Source organism: Hypomesus transpacificus, chromosome 3 (genome assembly GCF_021917145.1).
Source record: "Hypomesus transpacificus isolate Combined female chromosome 3, fHypTra1, whole genome shotgun sequence".
In the NCBI taxonomy this organism is placed as follows: domain Eukaryota; kingdom Metazoa; phylum Chordata; class Actinopteri; order Osmeriformes; family Osmeridae; genus Hypomesus; species Hypomesus transpacificus.
The window spans coordinates 9,842,283-9,861,648 of record NC_061062.1 but is presented as its reverse complement, the minus strand read 5'-3'; the positions used below and the strand labels follow the sequence as shown (position 1 = coordinate 9,861,648).

The 19,366-nt window shown below is 45.1% G+C and overlaps 2 protein-coding genes across 2 annotated transcripts; one reads left to right on the top strand and one right to left on the bottom strand.

Annotated features, from left to right (window-relative positions):
* Positions 1 to 1,337: 1,337 nt before the first annotated feature.
* On the top strand, positions 1,338 to 3,579 carry LOC124489202 (S100P-binding protein-like). The gene is made up of 5 exons (XM_047051893.1): positions 1,338 to 2,084; positions 2,218 to 2,399; positions 2,699 to 2,799; positions 2,908 to 3,007; positions 3,106 to 3,579. The coding sequence occupies exons 1-5, from the start codon at positions 1,338 to 1,340 to the stop codon at positions 3,233 to 3,235; spliced, it is 1,260 nt and encodes a 419-aa protein (XP_046907849.1). The 3' UTR covers positions 3,236 to 3,579.
* Positions 3,580 to 10,341: 6,762 nt separating this feature from the next.
* Positions 10,342 to 17,275, bottom strand: fndc5a (fibronectin type III domain containing 5a). The gene is made up of 6 exons (XM_047018232.1): positions 17,182 to 17,275; positions 16,330 to 16,528; positions 11,534 to 11,623; positions 11,144 to 11,277; positions 10,525 to 10,587; positions 10,342 to 10,410 (listed from the first exon to the last, which is right to left on the bottom strand). The coding sequence occupies exons 2-6, from the start codon at positions 16,511 to 16,513 to the stop codon at positions 10,375 to 10,377; spliced, it is 507 nt and encodes a 168-aa protein (XP_046874188.1). The 5' UTR covers positions 16,514 to 16,528; positions 17,182 to 17,275; the 3' UTR covers positions 10,342 to 10,374.
* Positions 17,276 to 19,366: the final 2,091 nt, after the last annotated feature.

The following is a 19,366-nucleotide window of genomic DNA, read 5'->3' as shown; positions in this document are numbered from 1 at the left end:
CTGTAATAAAATAGATGTTGAATTATATTGATCTCTTTAGATCATCGTTATAGGGTGGGAGATTTTGTTACACAGAAAGTTAAATAATGTTTTGAACAAAGTATTTCTTAAAAAAAAGTGTGTTTGAAAATATGGTATTTATTAAACTGTACAGTCCTAGTGCTCGCATAGGCCTAGTAACAGCAGATCGCTACCCGCGCTGTTAATTGAACATCACTGACAAAGAGCTCGTCCGTGAACCTCTTGACCTCGCATTTATGCACCTGTGAGTGTTTTTCGATATTCCTCTTGCGGTGGACTACGAAAAAAGTCGTAAGTAAAAGCTTCTTCATTCAGAAAGCTCTACAGATCACACGTATTAACTTGCATTGAAACTCAAGATCGAATGAAGGAAGATAATGTGTTAAACTAATTAGCAAAGTAGCTAGCCACATGCACTGCACGGGCTTATTGGTACTAGTTGCAATATTTTGGGCCCACTTCATTCTGCTGGAAAGGACTTGCTGCAATTCAGCAACTGATGGTATCCGATTTCCTTCAACATGATTAGCCTGTACTTAACAATTAACCGTAATGTTGTCAATGACAAATTCTAATTCAATCTCACATCTTCATTTTTCAGGCAAGTCGAGAGGATCCTGACTCTTCTCGTTGCAATTACGTAGTTAGCTAGCTACTAGTAGTAAAAGCTTTGGTTAAGTCATCTGGCCTTGTTATTTGGCGGGATGGAGAATGCTAGCATAGCTAATAGTATGAAAGCAATTTCTCATCGACTTGGTGTTGAGAAATCAAGTTATGAAAATGGTAGCCATGGGCACTTGAGACCCCTATCTGTGTATTCCAGGAGGATGGCATCTTGTGGAAATGGTCAGTCTAATGGAACCATAAACTATTTGTGGGAAAATTCAAATCCATTTTGCAACTACAAAATAGAGATTATGACCAGTAGTGATTCCACAAGACAAAAAAGGCGACTTGATGACTCTTGCCTTGATGATACTTATGAGACTCCTGCTAAAAAGCTCTGGAAACCACAAACTACTGTGTCCCCAGACCTTGCATGTGTCATAGATTCCTGGAACCCCCTTCCAGAAATACGCCAAGCCTCATCTGGCCCTAAAACTGTGTCATCAGGTGTGAAGAATTTGGTAGTAGACCACGAGGAAGGCAGGACACCAGGTTCAGGGCTCTGCGTAAAGCATGTTAAAAGGGAGCTGTCAGACGGTAGACAGGGGGGTATGCTGCCAGGCAGTGTATATCCAAACCCACCAGATTTGGATCTAAAGAATGTGGCACTGGACCATGGTACTGCCTTTGACTGTGACATTGACGATATCATGTGTCTGAGCCCCATACACAGTGACAGCAGCAGCAATGACAGTATGGATGATTTTATCTCAAGCTGCCAGAGCCTTTATGAATATAGCAATTCTGACAAGAAGGCAGGTGGTCAAAAGCATTCGGCCTTCAATCGAAGTTTGCTAAAAGAGCCCGCTCCAAAGCAGGGTCTGGTAAAACAGAGGGCAGGGGAACAGAAGAGGTTTCTCGGTGGTGAGAGCTTCTCTGGGTCCTCTCTGAATGCACTTAGAGAAGAAAAGAAGGATGTGTGTAAGGCAGAGACACCTCTGCGGCCCCAGGCCTTCTCCAGCAGCACTTTGCTCCGTGTGAGAGCGAAAGGGGTGCAGGCGCTGGCTGCTCCTTCACTGTTGGAGGACAGAGTGGAACGGAAGGCTCCCTGTCCCCTGGAACCCAAGAAAGGCCAGGCTGAGGTGTGTCAGCAGCGCCTCTCCTTCGGCCCGGAGGACTCCCTCGTTGTATGTGGAGCCTTGTGGATTCCAGGGGAGGGTGCAGAGCAGTGTTTAGACGGAGCCACAGGGGAGGTGTGGAACATAGGAGACCCTTTACTCCAGTCCTCAGTTTGTCACTGTAGCACAGACCCACTCGTAGAAGTGTGTGATGAGAGAAGTGAGGGAAAGGAGGAGGGGAAGGACAAGGGAGGCGGGATTAGTTCAACCCAGGAGTGGCTGGTGGAGGAGGTAGCTGTGGAGACGAGCTATGAGACTACTTTGCCTCTGCAGGTCCAGGTAAAGATATCGGAATGACTGGCTGACAATTTTAAACAATTATTTATGAATTGGATCCACATTTCCTGTTGATAAAATCTAATGTTTGGCTTCATAACCAAGCTGTTTTTTTTTATTGTTTATACCTGTTCAGGTCAGGTCAGTGGTTGTGGTTCCCAACCTCCAGATCAACAATAGCAACAAACCAGCAACTCTTCAGTCTCCACCCAAACAGAATGAGAGCAAAACCCCCCCCCAACCCAGAGAGGTCCAAAAGAAGACCCATTTTCAACACAAAGAGAGCAACAAAAAAGATAGGAAGGCCACCATGTCACGGTACTGAACTGTGCATTCATCCAGTCAGTGTGAAGTCCTCTTATCACCTCAAGATATAACTCTATTGCCATGGTAGCTTTCAGTGGATAACTTTGTTGAATGGGCCTTAAATGGTAAAAAGGTCATCTGTCTCTTTAAATATGCCTTTCCCATTTGAGAAATGGGATTTCGTAACTAAATAAGTGATACAACAAGCTGCTTAGCTTGGCTTCAAATACAGTTTCAGGGATTGGCCGTCAGTGGGACCCACAAGGTGTATCTAGATTGTTGGAAGAGGGTGGATGTCTTGTGTGTTCCAGGCCGGTGGTGTTTGACAGCGAGAAGCACTGGCAGCGTGAGAAGAGGGTCTACGTGGACTCAGTCACCCGTCACATGAAGGAGAATGTAGGGGTCGGACAAGGTACTGTGTCAGGATCTCAACAGTCCACCCAGGCCTCCTATAGCCCTGAAAGCTGCTGTGGTTGGAATCTGAGAAGTGCTGATTGTGTGTGTGTGTGTGTGTGTGCAGGGGTGTTGACGGAGCTGCACAACCTGATGGACCATGTAGCACACCAGGGAGCAGGCTTTAATGGCCAGCAATGGCAGCACCCCTCGGACCTCACACGCAGGTACATGTTGTAGTGGACTTGTGTTTGTGTGTGCGTTCTGAGGTGAAATGCAGTTAGTGGACGACTGTGAAGACTGTGACTTTGCGTTTTTGTTGCAGGAATTACAAAGTGCGTTTTGGCAATGGGGTGTTAAAGTTCAGTTTGGACCAATGGAGGTGTCAGAGCTACATAAAGCATCGGCGCTTTGCAACGGTGCCAAAGCTTTTCAAGAGGAATACAAAAAATTAGGTCAGAGAAAGGCATGGCCAAACTGTTCTTAAGTTGTTTGAAAATGTTTCTAAATGTTAGCACTTATGTCTCTTTTTTTATGAAGACCCTGGCAAGAGCCTGTTATAACAAATTTAAAAAAATAATTGTGAAGAGGCCTGCATTTGCCCAAAATGTATGAGTATGGCAGGACTGGCACAACTGTTCTTATCTTTACTGTTTATTATGTTTGTTTTCTTGCATGCGTGAAATGCTTTTTGGAAGTTGTAATATTATGTTAATGTTGATTGCTGTGTGGCTTGCTAAATATTGCAGATTAAGTCATTATAATTATTATTTGTTTGTTTTGTTATTGTGCTTTTTAAGTCATGCGCCAGTGCCTCCCAATTTTCCAAAATCCAAGATCCGTGTGTCAATTTCACTATACGTCTTTCTAATATATGAACCTGGCACATGTTGCTGGTGTTTGATATATCTCTGGTCAGACAACTCTTCATAGGACACTCCACCACTCAAGTTAAAAATAAAAAAATATTAAACCATTTTAAAAAGGTTGAGTCCTTTCTATTAATGGAAATGAACAGAGCTTCAGTTTGAGGCAAAAAACGTACAGTATATGCTTCCTGCAGGTTTATAGTGGAGTAACTTAAGTGTTTTGATTACTGTACCTGGAGTAGCATGCACAGGCTGTGACATTTGGCTGGCTCCTGTCACAACCTTGCATCTTCCAGTTTGACACACCTTTGCTCCAGCTATTTCTACAGTGCTTGTAGAGTGAACTTCACTTCCTCACGGAACTCGTATATAGTTTAATCAATATTTCAGAACAATGTCCACAGTCCCTATACAGTCGCAGGTCCAGTGCACTCTGTTAAACGTCTTGCAATGCCAGGTGCAAGTTAAGCATAGTGGAAAGAAAGAGGGTCATTCATTATGTAAATAAATGTCTTATGTAAGCCTGGAGCTCTTTTAACTGGAAGGGTTTTTTTCCAGCCTTGCCCCACAAACCTCAAGAGAACCTCTTGGTAAACAGACCTCAACATTCATTCATCTGAAGCTGAAACAGATGCAAATGCTGGATTTGAATTAATTAGGTTTTGAAGTGGAGACAACTCTGGTGTCCTGACTGGAGAGTGGACACGCGTGGCACGCCATTTGCACACACAAAGTTAATCCTGAAATTCCAGAAAGTGTTTCAGGGTTCTAATGTGCGATGTTCACATGTAGAACAGCAGTGCTGTGTCTGACAGACCGGCAGGGCCTGTGCTCAGTCGGTCCCTGCCTCTCTGTTTGTGGTCTCATTAAAACTGCAAATGTGTGCCCACCTCAGGAATTTAACCCCCAACCTCAAGGTATCAACATATAGAGTTTTGTTTGTTTGTGTATTTGTGTGTTGACATTTGCTTGGGAGGCATGTTGTAGGCTGTAAGTGGAATTATAAGTGGAACCAAGAGAATGTTTCTGTGCACTCTCCATGTCTGTATTGTCACTGACTATGCAGCTGACGCTGCCTGTGTACGGTATCCGCTAGTGCAGAGTGCAATTAGGTGTGTGTGTGTGTGGGGGGGGGGGCTGTGTATTTTGGGAGCTATGAGCAACTGATGTAGCTTAGATCTCACCAGCATGACCCGTGTCCTTTGAGTAATGGAAGCTGTTAAAAGTAAGGCTGTCTCTACAAATCCACTGCCTCCCTGTCTCAGCCCAGTCATCCAGAAGCTGTGTGTGTGTGTGCCTCGTGAACACATGCGGTGAAGACTGCTGTGCACGTGCGTGGGAGACGGGAGCTACGATTTAGCATCTGACATCACGTGCATGATCCTCCTAGCAACGTGAACGTTGTTTGTGTTTATCTAATGCCTTTCTGATGATCTGATAATCAGAGTCCTAAAGCCAGAATGCTCCAGCTGTTACTTTTGCCAAACTGTCCAAATGAGGCGGATACGAAAATATCTCACAATGAGTTGTCATCAAATCACTGAATGCCCAACTTTCTATCTGTTCTGTGTGGTCAAGCAGTATGCTTTGGGATTGGTCTTGTATTGACACGTTGGAGAGATCTGTAAATGTAATCTACTGTGGAGTTTGAGCTCATAGCTCTTTTTAAGGCTCCAGTGTGCGAGGCCTGTTGATTTCTGTCTTTGTGAATCTAGGCACGTTTTGAATTCAGATTGCTGACTCCACATTAAGTGTGGTTGCTTGATATCGTGTTGTTTGGGTATTTATTTACTAGAATGAATCTGTAGGCCTGTCGGAACTCTTTGAGAGCAATGAGGGGGGGATATTGCATGTGGTTGGCTGGCGCTGGTTCCTGACAGTTCCGGTGAACATTTGCAGCAATGCATTATTGAAGAAGGGAAAGGAGATGTCTGCGTTCTTAATGTCAAGGCCCAAGTCCCTCCATTTCAAGTCCATCCAAATCCACTTTCAACACATACACACTTTATCTGAATATGTGAAAGGTAAATGTTACTTGTTTAAACCAAAGTAGCCACACAGTACATTCCTGTCATTCTTATGTCAACATTTATAGTAAGTGGACCAGAACAGTATTGAGAAGAAAGCAGAAAAGCATTTTGGGAAAATGTTTGATTATTTTATTTTATTAAGCATACACAAGTTAGCATACATCATATTCTTCATAATAGAAATAGTGTAACCTTGTGCATAATAATAGAACCATGCTAGCCCTCTTTAAGCAGTGACTGTTGTATATGCTGAACATTGAATATAAACAACATGGCATTGATAAAGCATTTCATGTTTTCGTAACCATGCTTTTTTGTAAATCTCTTTACAGTGGTAAAGTTTCCACAGTTATGAGGCCTACATCATTACGGATCGCTTTAAATATAAAGAAATATTTCTACTATGGTTCTTTGAATGCCAACAATGATTACCAGTTTGTCTTTACTGTATGTACAATACAAAACCAAAATGAATGGGATTATTATCCCATCCCAAGCTTTCTGTTATTTCAAGAGACAAAGCCGCTTCTCAGAGAAATCTTTTGAACAACATAAGAAACACGTCCAAAAACCAAATGACTCATCATCATAAAAAGGTCAAACACGACCACATTGGAATGTTGAGTTCTTACAGTCTTTCATATATATTCTTTCTTTTGAGAGCACAAAAGTCAACGAAAACAATGTTCACTTGCAGCCTAATTGCATTTCATCTGAGTGCACCTCCTTGGCATCTCTCTGTAACTGTAGAGTCAGGTGAAGGTATCGTGTCATACTGTACACATTCTAACAGGTGGTGGCCTGCCCAATGACTTTAATCCAGAAAGAAAGAGAAAAGACTGAGATATTGTGGTGTAGCAGAGGGCGGTCTGTACAGATGAATAGGCCCGTGTGGGCTCCACACACTACATGACGTTAGGACGATCTGGCACCTCCTGTAGTTTTGGAACCACTAGACAAGCCCTCATGCTTTTTGTGACACCTAAGGCCACTCTCTTTGGACGTGGCACAGGAAGCACAACCTTCTGGAGTCGACCAACAATATGTCACCAACCATGTTGACAAGTCAGACCTGGTGGCTTGGCGCTGGTCTCTTTTGTGAAAAGTCCCCCGTGCGTTGGATGATGATGCCTCCTCAGTGCAGATCTACAACTGTCTGCGCGCCACAGAGCAAGCTTAGACACGAGCTTGGCAGCATAACAGAAACATGGTTTACATTAGCCCTACATTTATGCCTGCTCTTAAAACAGCCACATAAAATGCTGTATTTACAGTTGCCACCGAGAACAGCAAACCATAATCCAAAATGATTATACTACACTCAATTAAGAATGAGCTTCATAGATCTAGGCTACAGATACATAAGTACTTCATTACCAATTCCCTTGCACCCTTACCGTACGGCTCTGAGTAAGGGCACGAGTTCCAAGTTGCCAAAACCAAGATTAAAATTGAAATACTAATTGAAAACTTGAAGTGGGTGTATGAAATCCGTTGGGGTTCCATTGAAAGATTTAGCATTAGCAACCTACAGGCATGGCCACAGTTCAAAGAAATTATCCTGGGAGATGATCATCATTATCTGTTACTGAGTCGACAGAGGCCTATCGATCGGAGGAAGGGAGGAAGTGAGTTGTGAGTATGGATGGCAGTCGTAAGGACAGATGGGTTCAACCTTCAGCACCAAACTTTCCTAAGAGCTGCTAAGGACTCTGGGTAATGCAGCAGAACAGCGCTTGGAGAACTCACCACTAGAGCTGGTCCTCGGAACAGCCATCCGTCTGTGGTAATCAATCAGATAGGCCTGTTCACCTCTCTCTGCTCTTTCTAGCTCTCTCGCCCTGGCTCCCTTCACCTCCCTCTCTCACTCCCACTGTCTCTACTTAAAACCCGCTCTTGTCCCTGACATGAATCAGCGCGGATTAGAGAAATTGAACCAGAGTTCTTCCACTCTTTCTCATTAAAGGTGGAAGTGGAGCGGGAGAGAGGGAGTGATAAAAGCCATTGCATTAGTCATTGTTCAGCCCACACCCAGCCCCTCCATAACCTGTTTCCCCTCATCTTCACTGCCTGTATCTCTCTTTTCCTTTCTCTTTCTCCCACACCCAAGGTTAATTGTCAGCACAGAGTCTGGTCTGTACGAGAAGTGGTAGAAATAGCAGTTGTATGTCTATGGTTTTGCACAGTGAGACATGGAAAGGTGAAAGCACGAATGGATGTGATTAATAAACGGCATATCCATTCAGTCTACTGAACAAAATGTATGTCCATTGATCCCTTGGATTTGATCATACAGGGTGTATCATCACTGGATCACTCTCCATATTCTCAGTTTGTAAGGACGGGATAGAAAACAACTTGCTTCACCTTCCACAGTCTTTTTAAAGCTATCACCCCCCCCCCCCCCCCCATACAAACAGCTTCAGTACAATATTAGAATGTTACAGAAATGTTGTACGTTGAAAGCAGAGCAGTGAAATCTAAATGCATGTTTTTCAAATGAAAGGACTTTTATAGTGCCTTTCAGCCATAAATACAAAACTGACACCTTCAACTAAAGACACATTTCTTCCACCTACTGGCATTCCTGCAAAACAACTAATAAGAATGATATACAAACCTATGTACACATCGATCTGCCAAAGAGTTTTACAAACAGCATCAATACATTCAGTTATCTCCATCAAACCTTCTAATTAAGAGACTTGGGAAACACGTTTTCATGTTTGTTCTTAATCACTTGACCATGGTTGGTCACAGATAACATAGTCTTCACACCCCAAACGGGTGTGAAAATATTAAAATTATGAAACGGTTACAAATCGGGCTTTTGTTGTTCCATCCTATTAACTGAAATGGAAGTTTAAGGTATTTTAAGGCAGTACTATTTGAATCAGCCCTCAAACACATTCTTCCTTTTCTTTTTTTCACGTCATCCCACTTTGTCCTGGTCCACCTTAAGGGGTTAGTGGGTGGGCTGATTGGCCCATAGTGGTACTGAACAGTAGTCCATAACACTGTCCACCTCTGTCCTGTGTCAATGGTACATGAGCCCTCAGGCTGTCACCAGTGGATGATGTCAGATGGGACTGTTGCAAAGTGATTCATGGTGCGGAAATACATTAAAAGCAACCTGTCACATAGACAGTATACGTTATGACTGTTCAGGACAGCAACAATGACGCTTAAAAAAAGGCTTGTATTTAACTTAACGTGCCCACAATCCTCCCTGTCTCTTCACCTGTTTGTAGGGTAAGAAATGTGGCGTGTTGGTGGGATGAGCCTGAGCCAAGCATGCTGGGATATGGAGTTTCGGTTGACAGCTATGGGCACTGTCCTCCAGGTGCTCCATTAGTTTGTGAGACACCTCCCTCACCCCACCCATCCCTTCACTCCACTGAGGACTGTTATTGCTGACACAGGAGAGGCCTGGATAGCCCTTCCATAAAGACTGAGTCCAGTTCTCCCGAGATATGAGTCAGGCCTCTCACAAAGAGTCCAACGGGGTCGTCGGAGGGGAAGTGTCGTCTATTTTAGATACACAATGGTGCAGCGTCACGCCTTTCAAAGTGTGATGGTGAACACGAGACAACTGAGGAAAAGTATACACGTCTAGAATATTTTGTTGTTGTGTATCGTGTGTGTGTAGGCTATGACTGTATGTACTGTAACACATATCAGTGTAGAAGATCACAAACAAGAGAAAGGGAAGTCGTCTATTTGTAAGGGATCAGTGGATGTAAAAAGGAACATACACAAATATACAAATCAAGGTTCTGCATCATTAAGAGCACCGTCGAGGTACCAGATTCATCCGTCAGGTGTTCCTCATCTTTCCCGCTGTCAGAGTTAACAAACTTTGATTCTCAGAGGAATAAAGTCTCCCGCTCCACTGGTGTCTGTGTGGTGTCATCTTTTGATCCCTCTGTGCCGTTACTGCCACCACCGCGCCTCACACCCTCCTAAATTAGCCTCCCGCTATCTGGATTCCACCAAGACGGAACCCAGCGCTCGGAATGAAAACCATTCTCGGGGGATGTCGAGAGATCTTTTTGCCGCAGGAAGAAAGAGACTGAGGGAGAGATCTATAAAATGGATACCTCGCAGTTAGAGACCTACACTACCTCAGGGTTCTCTTTTTCAAACCGCGAGCGATAAAGAGAAAAATAGTACAACGAAGTGACAGGCAGTGAAAACACAATATCCACAGTGCACATGACAGCTATAACATGACCCAAGTAGCTATGTGGAAAGGCGAGTTTCCAGTCTAAGCTGTACAGCAAAACGATCAGATGAGGAAGATAGGAAGAAAGAACCAAGGTCATGGTGGTCCTGACGGAGGTGGAGCAGGTGGGAGTTCATTAAAACAGACAACTGTCATCAGTGCTCCAGCCTCGACCACGCGCACACCCCCTCGCGGCGTTTTCCTGTTCATGGCTAACACGCTGAGAGAGAGGAGGGGGTCTCTGACCCTGGCTTTCTGTATCCCCCCAGCCTGCATCAACTGGGCCTGTGTGGCCCTTCTCTCCCTCCGTAGCCTGCTGGCAGTGATTAGGCTGGTGGAGGATGCAGGTAGGTGGAAACCTCAGACACTGTCTCTCCAACACTGTCACCTGTCCTTTGCCAGGCACCAGAGAGTCTGCGATGCCAGGCTCCAAGCTGGGCACCGTGCCGAAGGACTGGTGGTGGGCACAGTTAGGTGGCAACAATGCCCACAGTCCCAGCTTCATCCTGACAAACAGATGGGCATGAAGCGGACCTTTAGCTTAGCTTTGTTTGAGAAGACACTCCGTTTTAGAAAGTTTTGGAAAAAGGTTTTTGAGTTTGGTGTTCTGGGTGTCACACCTCGATGATGTTGACGGATGGCGTCCTGTTGTTGTTGTTGTTGTTCCTGGGGTTCCTGGCATCCTGGGGTACAGAGAGAAGGGGCAGGGGTGAGAAAGATGGAGGGCAGCTTAGAACACTGGGAAAAAGGTGTCATTCTGTTATGAGCATGGAATGCCTGAACAGAGTGGAGCCATGGTCTTTCACAGAGGTCTGTGAAAGACCTCTGCGAGTTTGTATATGTACGTTTGCATCTGTTTGTGTGTGTGCGTGTGGAGGGAGGAGGAGGAGGGGGGGTGTCGGTGTGTTTCTAAACGGTGGAGTTAAAAGCAGTGTTTGATTTGAAGATCTGAAGTCTGGCTGATGGATTGATCAGAGCACATGAACATGAAGCCATGCATCGCGTGAACGTTCTGGGATTCATCAGTATATTTTACATTACAGCCGACTGTGGTCTCCGAGGAAGGATGTTCACACAAGCTGGGCTTGATGCAGAAAAAACGGAATCAAGCATCAAAGTAAAGTAAATACAGCCCAGATGAATGGAGGTGGGAGTCGAAAATTTTTCCTGGACGATTCACCTTCCCAGCATTGGTGAGGGGGCCCAGGGGGAGGAGTAGGAGGAGGGGTGGGGTTATACCTTACTGCGCAACAGCCCCCCTGTTGGGTGCTCGGGAGTACTGCACTCTGAGGACGTCTTGGCTTTGTCCTTGTTGTTGTTGGGCTCGTTGTCTTTGATAATGTCGTACTGACGGCAGAAGAGGGCGATCACACCTGAGTGAGGAGGAAGAGACAGGCAGACAGAGAAAGACAGAAAGAGAAAGAGAGAGAGAGAGGTTGGGAGGGATAGAGAATGAGATATGGGCTAAAACACTTTACTGTGGCGGTTTGCATAAACACAAAAACAGCTTGCCCTGCTGGCGTAGCCTTTCTAACTATGTTTAGTCCGAAACAGCTCATTTCTACTGTTTAAACTGGTAACAAGGTGGATACGGGTGGCATTCTGACCTTGGTACAGTCCATCCCTCACCTGCCCACATGATGAGCACCACCACAATGATGATGAGCTCCCCCGCTCTCAGCTGAGTGGTCTGGCCCACCTCCTCCATGGTCACTTCGTCTGGCGGGACAAGAGCAGCTCTGTGAGTTCATCACCATGGCAATGTGCTGTTCAAAATCATTTTTAGTATCGTGTGCAGGGATGCATGAATTACTGTTTAGGTAATTTGCCACAGTGGCTCTCTAAGAGCTGTCTTTTGACAATAATTCAAACCACTTACCCGGTCCACCCTCCACCCAGTCTGTCTGTTCCGATCAGACCACTACTTTAGCCCTCTAAACATCAGGTATTGCTGAATATCAGGAAAAACCTGTCATTTATAAAGCTGAATTTGAGTGTTTCTACTGTAAGCACAAGATGCACAGTTGGCCAGACTCTTGCCCCAGTATCTGGATGTCTTCCCCCTCTATGCTATTTCTGTCGCTTTCACTCCACTTGAGCTAGATGATCTCTCCATCACTCCCCGATCCCAGCCTGGGACTCTCTGTTAGCTTCAGACAGGCGTGCTCTACCATAGTGCAGATACTGCAGGGCCGAGAGAGAGGGCAGAAGACAGAGAGAGAGAGAGAGAGAGAGAGAGAGACACCACATCCCATGAGCAAGCCTCCTTCAATGATGTCCTCACTGTTTTGTGACAGCAGAGCAGGGAGGCACATGCCCCAATTAGGGCCTGACCATGTTAAAGGCTGTGGGTGTTGGAGGACTGAGCTTGAAGAGGGGAATGAAAAGAATATTTAAGTCCAGGGCCTGGCCAACCTGGATTCTCTGAGGGAGAAGGGGAGGAGGAGGAGAATAGTAAAACATAAATGCCTGGATCTGTGTTCCCTTGAACAAAGTCACTACACATGAACTGAGCTGTGTGAAAACAACTTTTCTTGTTTCGTTATTGTGAATTCAGGCCGTCGCCTCCTTCTAAAGTTCATCTCGACATAGCAAACTGCCACTGCTGTGGTGTGTGCGTAGACCAAACAGAGGGAGTCAGAAGCTGACATTCTGAAGGGCCTGGGCCTCTCCACGCTTCGGCTGGCTTCAGTGCTCAACAATTCAGCCAATCGATTGGCCCCTGTGCCTTGGTATTAACAAATCAAAGAGGACCCAGCCGTAGGCTCCTGACACTGTTGCTGGCCAGCCTCCCTGGGGCTAATTGGTCAAGTTTAATGTCACTGACACGCAGGGTCCAATACCGTGGTGAAGTGTGGACACCTGAGGGGAAAGGGGGACTGGTTGCGTGTGGAGAGAGGTGGAGAAAAGTCAGCATAGCCTCATGCAAGATCTGACCATAGAAACACCATTGATCAGCTCTTTAGTGAAAGGTCACTGTATTTACACTACTGTTGACACTCTGTACCTGGACTAATGGTTGGTGGGATTAATAACTGGTATTTGCGTCTAATATGTTTCTTGTTGGTTCTGCCCCGCAAAAAAATCGTACTTAGAGACAGAACAGAGAGAAAAGGGACACATAGCTTGAAACTCAAGAGCATCTTAGGAACACCACAGGTGTACTAAAGTTAACATGACATTTTAGAGTCCAACGTTTTATGAAAATATACACATTTCTCATTTATTTGGTGTGTTTAGATTCCCTATGTGGACAAATAACCGTTTGACAATCAGATTCATTGAACAACAGAGAGAACAGCAGGAACACAACAGGAGGCGGTTAAGAAACAAGGCTACTTAAAATACTGTACGTTTGTACTAGTTTTTCCCTTTTCCCTCCATGTGAATAACTTGTGATGTGCTGTGTGTAAAAGTATCCACAGATATATGTCTGTGTATGTGTGTGTATGTGTGTGTGTGTGTAAGCGTATGTGTGCATCTGTCTCCAGGCAATAAGTTAGACAAGGGAGAATGATTGTGTTTGTGTTTTGAACTCTGACAGGATCTCTCAATCAGCCTTCTCACTGCTTCCTTGCTCTCTTTTCTCCCCTCCCTCTGGTTCACGCTCATCTCTCTTTCTTCCTGGCTTTCCCCCTCACTGAGACATGTCAGATTCTGTCTGTTTCATGGTCTGTTTGGAGAAAAACTTTCTTTGAACATCTCTCTCTCTGTCTTTGATCTGGCACCTGATTGGGCCCGTGGTGAACAAAGAAAGGAATAAATGTCTCATATCTTCTGTCTCTCTCTGATGATCTTTATCCTGTTTTCTGCTTTTCTCCTTTCTCTCTCTGTCTCTCTCTTTCTTTCTCTCAAACTACCCTCTTGCTCTTGTTTTGCCTCTTTCTGTCTCTCTTCCCCCCCCTCTCTCTTTCCCCCTCTCCCGCTCTCTATACTCAGTGTGATATGGAGCAGAACAGAGATCCAAAGCAGAGCAAGCAGGCTGGCTTATCTTCCTCTCCCTTCTCAGGGTAGCAGCATGCTACCTGTCACCCACAAAGACAATGGGCCAACCCAGCTACACTAGCAGCCATACCACCCACCAGTGTTGTAGTACTCGAGACCGGTGTTGGTCTCGAAACCACTTTTTGAAGGTCTGGGTCTTGTCTCAGAGAAAGTCGACTCTGGATTTTATTTCAAGACCACAACTGCGGGAGTATCACTAAATTGCCTGTGCATTGTTTAATTTCTTTGTTAATATCCTTAGTTATAGGATGTAACACATCACGCTTCAAAGGCAACCAATAACTTCACTCATTTCTAATATGAAATTACCCATCACCCCTCGCACCCCAATTGTGAATAAGGAAGATAGGTGAAACAGTGGTTGTCTGAAAATGTTGGCCAAATCAGCTATAATTGATGTGGTTACCTGAACCACAGAGAGTTTACAATGGCGTTCAAAAGAAAACACACAGCCGTGTGTAAATTCTTCAGAGATGCTCATTGAGACGGCTGGGACTCAGCATACATCAAACCTTTACCGGCATTTAGAAAGAAAACAAAAAAGGAAAGCTAAGCCAGGGAGACGCTAGCAAAGCTCTACCTAATGTTTGCAATCTGTCTCTGTACCAAAACTCTGCAGAAATCTCTTCCCCTTTTACATAAAGAGATTTCGCGAGTATTAGCTTCCTATGTAATGGTATACTGTATGTTTCAGGGTGCTAGTTTCAGTTGCTTGCCAGATTTTGTTTGTGAAAATGAGACAGTTACATTACATCCTTGTTAACTCAAAAACAAGGTTTCTTTGCCGGGCCATAAGCAAGTGGCACTACTTTAAGACTGCTGATTTGTAATTCATGTACACAGTTACAGATCAAATCTAATCTTTTTACCAATTCAAACCCCATTGCTTGTGTGTTTTGAGTGGTCCGGTCTTGGCCCGGCCTTGGTCTTGGTCTTGACTCGGTCTCGATACACTCTGGTCTTGTTCATGACTTCATGAGGAGGGGGAGAGAGGGAGAGGAGGTGGAGAGAAAGGAATGTGAGGGCTGTAGAATGGGGTGACTGGAGCTGAGTCATGCATGGCTACTGCAGCCATCTATCATGGCCTGCCCAACACAGGGAAACAAACACTTGTCTCAGACACACACAAGTAATCTGATCTCAGCACAGCCATCTCTTACTCTCTCTCTCTCTCTCTCTCTCTCTCTCTCTGTCTCTCTCTCTCTCTCTCTTTTACTCTCTCTAACATGTTCTCTCTCTCTGTCTCTCTCTCACACACACACTTTCTCTCTCTCACTCTCTCTCTCTCTTACTCTCTATCTCTCTCATGGGGAGGGAAATGTCTCATCCCCCCAATTGATGATGCTGGCATCTGGGTCTGGAAGCTGAGCCAAAGATGAAGTTTGTTGTGTGCCCACTGTAATTCTGTGTTCCCAGCTAGTAATACTATCTAGACAGGTTAGACATTTATTCTATTGTTTTAGATTTTGTGAGCTTACAGTGCTGCTGTTGTCTACACAGCCTGATGGGGTTGTCTGGAAGACGTTTATTTATCTTGAACCAACTTGAAAGTAATACAAGTGAGCCTGTGTGTCTGGCTGCCTGTCTGGCTGTCTGCTGGCTGTGTCTGTCTGCCTGTCTGTCTGCCTGTCTGCCTGTCTGGCTGGCTGTGTCTATCTGCCTGTCTGGCTGCCTGTCTATCTGTCAGTCTCTGCTTATATCTGCCTATTTGTCTGTCTGTCTGTCTGACTATCTGCCTACATGTCTGTCTGTCCTAAACTCACCCTCCACAGTAGCTAAGCAGTGTACTGTGTTCCCAGACTACCAGCAGACCATGTGGTGAGAGAGAGATAATGAGAGAGAAAGACAAAGAGGGAGAAAAAGAAAGAAAGAGGGAATGTTCTGGAGCAACTGAAGGCGTTACAGTGGGGAGCGTGCCAAAACCAGATTGATTTAGCATCCTTGCTGCAGGCCTGAATATCTCATCCCAACGCTGACCGATATGTCCCCTCAGCTCTCAGCTGACAGGCGATCAAGCAAGAGTTGGGGTCGGGGGGCAAGGGCAGGGGGGAGGGGGGATGAGGACAGCAGGGATGTCAACACACCATGAAGTGTACCCCAAAGGTATTTTATTCATGATTCTGTTGTGAAACTTAATTTCACGCCCGGTGTGTCTATTGATTTTTACGGCCCTGGACAAAATCAGTCAATAGAACAGTACAGCAGTATGCCATACTTCAAGAGTGAAAAAAGTGAATTACTGTGTGTGTATGTGCATTTACAGTATAATGTATATTTTCTGTATACATTATAGTATGTATAAACTGTGTCAATAGTTTGTTTGTTCTCAATTTCTCATTAAGTGTGCATTTTCAGCTGCACTGTACACTGTAATTATATTTGTGTGTGTCTGTGTGTGTGTGTCTTCTCTAATGTGTTACCTTTACTCTTGGAGGCCAGAGTCTCGGCCTCCTTGGGCGTGCGGAAGCGCAGGGGTTCGCTGAGTGGACTGGGCCCACTCATGCTGATGGACTGCACGTGCACAATGTAATCGGTCTCCTCCTCCAAGTCCCATAATGCACAGGAGCGCGTGGTGGTGTTGACTTCCTGGATGAAGCGCAGCATGCGCACGTCCTTCTTCTGTTTTGAAGAGAGAAAGGAGAGGGAGTCATTGGACTGTTTTTGAAATATATTTTGATAAATGTATTGATAGATAATCTTTGATCGGACCTGTTAGTCTAAACAGATCATAGACCATATGGATGGTAAGCACAACTACTTTGTGTCCTGGTACAAAAGGTCAAATCCTTAATTAAAAGTCTCTGGATTTTTCTGCTACCAGGACAAAGCACTGGACAGGTGTTCCACACTGACCGTCATGCTAGCACCACACCTGCCCAACCTAGATTACGTCGTAGGACCACAAAGTGTGCGTGTCACTGTGAGTGTGCCTGGTTTCTGGGACAATTCAATGTACTCTGTTGGGACGCCAACACAACGTGTCTTTCTGTCGGAAGGAAATAAAATCACTTTCCCCCTCCACACGGCTGTCATCACCTTTTGCTGTTGCCGCGGAAACGGGTGTTCCGCCGGGAACCCCCCGGCAACACAACTTCCTGTGACACCTTCCGTGACACAAGCAAGTGCCAGCAAAGGGATTCGGCAGGGAGACGATGGGTAACAACTGATGACAGCTACTAATGAATTGCCCGTAAGCGTATCTACAGTATGTGTGTGTTTGTGTGTGTGTGTTTGTGTGTGTATGGTACATGCGTTGGTGCGTGTGCACCTACCTGCTGTGTGATGGCGAAGCCGATGACTGGGTCCCCCTCGGGGATGTCCCATGTCACCACGGCAGTGTTGCCCTTTAGATCCCTGATGGTCACATTGACAGGAGCTGCCAAGCTGTCTAAAACACAGAGAGAGGGAGAGAGAGGGAGAGGAGAGAGAGAGAGAGAGAGAGAGAGAGAGAGAGAGAGAGAGAGAGAGAGAGAGAATGAGAGAGAGAGAGAGAAACCTTATCCTACCATGCACCAAATTTTACCACTATCCCAAAAACAACTCAATCGACATTACCTTCCCCCTAAATAAATTTTCAAACACGACTGTGTCCTGAAACAAGTGCAAGCATTGGCTTCCCATCGCAGCATGTTGTAAATGGATGAAGTGAATGTCCACAGGTAGCTAGCAGGTAGCAACATGGCATCCAAGTCTGATTGGGCCAGACTCTCTCTCTCTCTCTCTCTCTCTCTCAGGGTGTCTGGCAGGGCTGCAGTATAGTGCTACAGCAGCACATAGCACAGCCAGACACACAGTTGATTTAAGATCATTAAATAAGCCTGGCTCTTCACAAATTTCCCTGTGGGAGGGAATTTGTTAATATAATTATTTAGATGGATTCTGACAAATGACACCTTAACTTATAACTGCAACTTAATAAAAAGCATAAGAGTTTATGAATACATTTAGGAAAGGTATCGCATTTAACACCAGCAGCAGAAATATTCTTGTGGACTGGCACAGAGTGCAAATTATACAATGACAATCGGGGGGTCAACTTCTTCTCCAGGGCATGAAGTAATATTTACGATTACAGGTCAGAACGATCTATAAATGTATCAACCCCTCCGACCTGTTGTTTTTCCCTCTTTTGGGGGGGGTCCAAGTCTTAATTAGGGGGGTCAAACCCCCCCAAGCCCCCTAATTTGAACCCTGGACTGGCGTTCAGCTTCAAATGTGTTTTAGCCGCTGTTTGAGTCACCCGATAGCTGTAGGTTGTTGTTGAGGGCTATGATTTGGGGAGTTACCCCATAAACTACCTATGCTTCAGCTAAATTAGAAGTCACAGGGCATGTGATCACACAGTAATGATTAGTTTCCCTTTAAGTATTTTCATGTGGGTGAAAAGGTGTGTGTAGTTGCAGCACATGCATTTGGCTGTGTGTGCATACAGGTGTGTGTGCTGTGAGACTCAGCTGTTACCTGGGGTGAGATTCAGTAATTATCTATTTTGCAGCCTCTTTTCTGCAGCCCCTTGAACTGTGATTAGATGAACCACACTCTCTCTCTCTCTCTCTCTCTCTCTCTCTCTCTAACATACACACTCTCTAACATACACACACAAACACACACACGGACAGCTGATTAGAGATCCAACTCCAACATGTTAATAAACTTGTGATGTATTATGGATGAAAGGCTCCAAACTAGGTCAAGGAAGTGGGCAGCTACTGTATATTACTGTTTGTGTGTGTGTGAGTGTGTGTGTATGTGATTGAATATGTGTGCTCTCTGTAAAAACATATTAACACTCAATCAGGAGTAAGCATTTTGATAAGAATCACTGACAAATGAAGCATTATTATCAAAACCTGGATGTCCTGTCCACCCTCACCACCCTCACCACCCTCCCTACCCTGTCCACCCTCACCACCCTCCCTACCCTCTCCACCCTCACTACCCTCACCACCCTCCCTACCCTTAACACACTCACTACCTTAGATCTCTGCTACAGGGTAGCCACAGGACTGTAGTCCCAGAATTAGGAACACTGCAGAGAGAACATGAAAGCCCAATCAGCCATGCTGCACGGCTATCTGAAGAAGTCACGGCCCGAATTCTTCCAACTCCAGCCTACTCCTTTCCCTCCTGGAGATAACACATGGTCTGACGTGATTTCATACTGTCAGTCTTCTCTAGACAGCTGCACCCAAACTAATATCTAAGACTACATTTCTTCAAGGAAAGGAAGGCTGCATCTCTAGAGAATGCGAACACAGACGATATCTGGAGTTTCCTTCTAGGCCTTACAGTAGAACATATCATATCTGGCATGTAGGATTGATGCCCATGATGAGACAAGAAGATTGAGAAAGATGGAATGGGTAGAGAGTAGACAGCCACTATGATGTAGATCATCCCTGATGGATTCTACTATTAAGGGTGCACAAACGCATCCAGTAAGTTATCGAGTGTGTT

What these genes read in the sequence shown, in the direction of transcription:
- LOC124489202 (XM_047051893.1), top strand. Translation starts at nt 1,338, where the DNA reads ATGTGTCTGAGCCCCATACACAGTGACAGCAGCAGCAATGACAGTATG. An exon ending in GAATGTAGGGGTCGGACAAG is followed by an intron (nt 2,800 to 2,907) that starts GTACTGTGTCAG and finishes GTGTGTGTGCAG; the next exon opens with GGGTGTTGACGGAGCTGCAC. An exon ending in CCCTCGGACCTCACACGCAG is followed by an intron (nt 3,008 to 3,105) that starts GTACATGTTGTA and finishes TTTTTGTTGCAG; the next exon opens with GAATTACAAAGTGCGTTTTG.
- fndc5a (XM_047018232.1), bottom strand. Translation starts at nt 16,513, where the DNA reads ATGCTGCGCTTCATCCAGGAAGTCAACACCACCACGCGCTCCTGTGCA. An exon ending in TCTGGCCTCCAAGAGTAAAG is followed by an intron (nt 11,624 to 16,329) that starts GTAACACATTAG and finishes TTGTCCCGCCAG; the next exon opens with ACGAAGTGACCATGGAGGAG. An exon ending in GGGGGCTGTTGCGCAGTAAG is followed by an intron (nt 10,588 to 11,143) that starts GTATAACCCCAC and finishes TCTGTACCCCAG; the next exon opens with GATGCCAGGAACCCCAGGAA.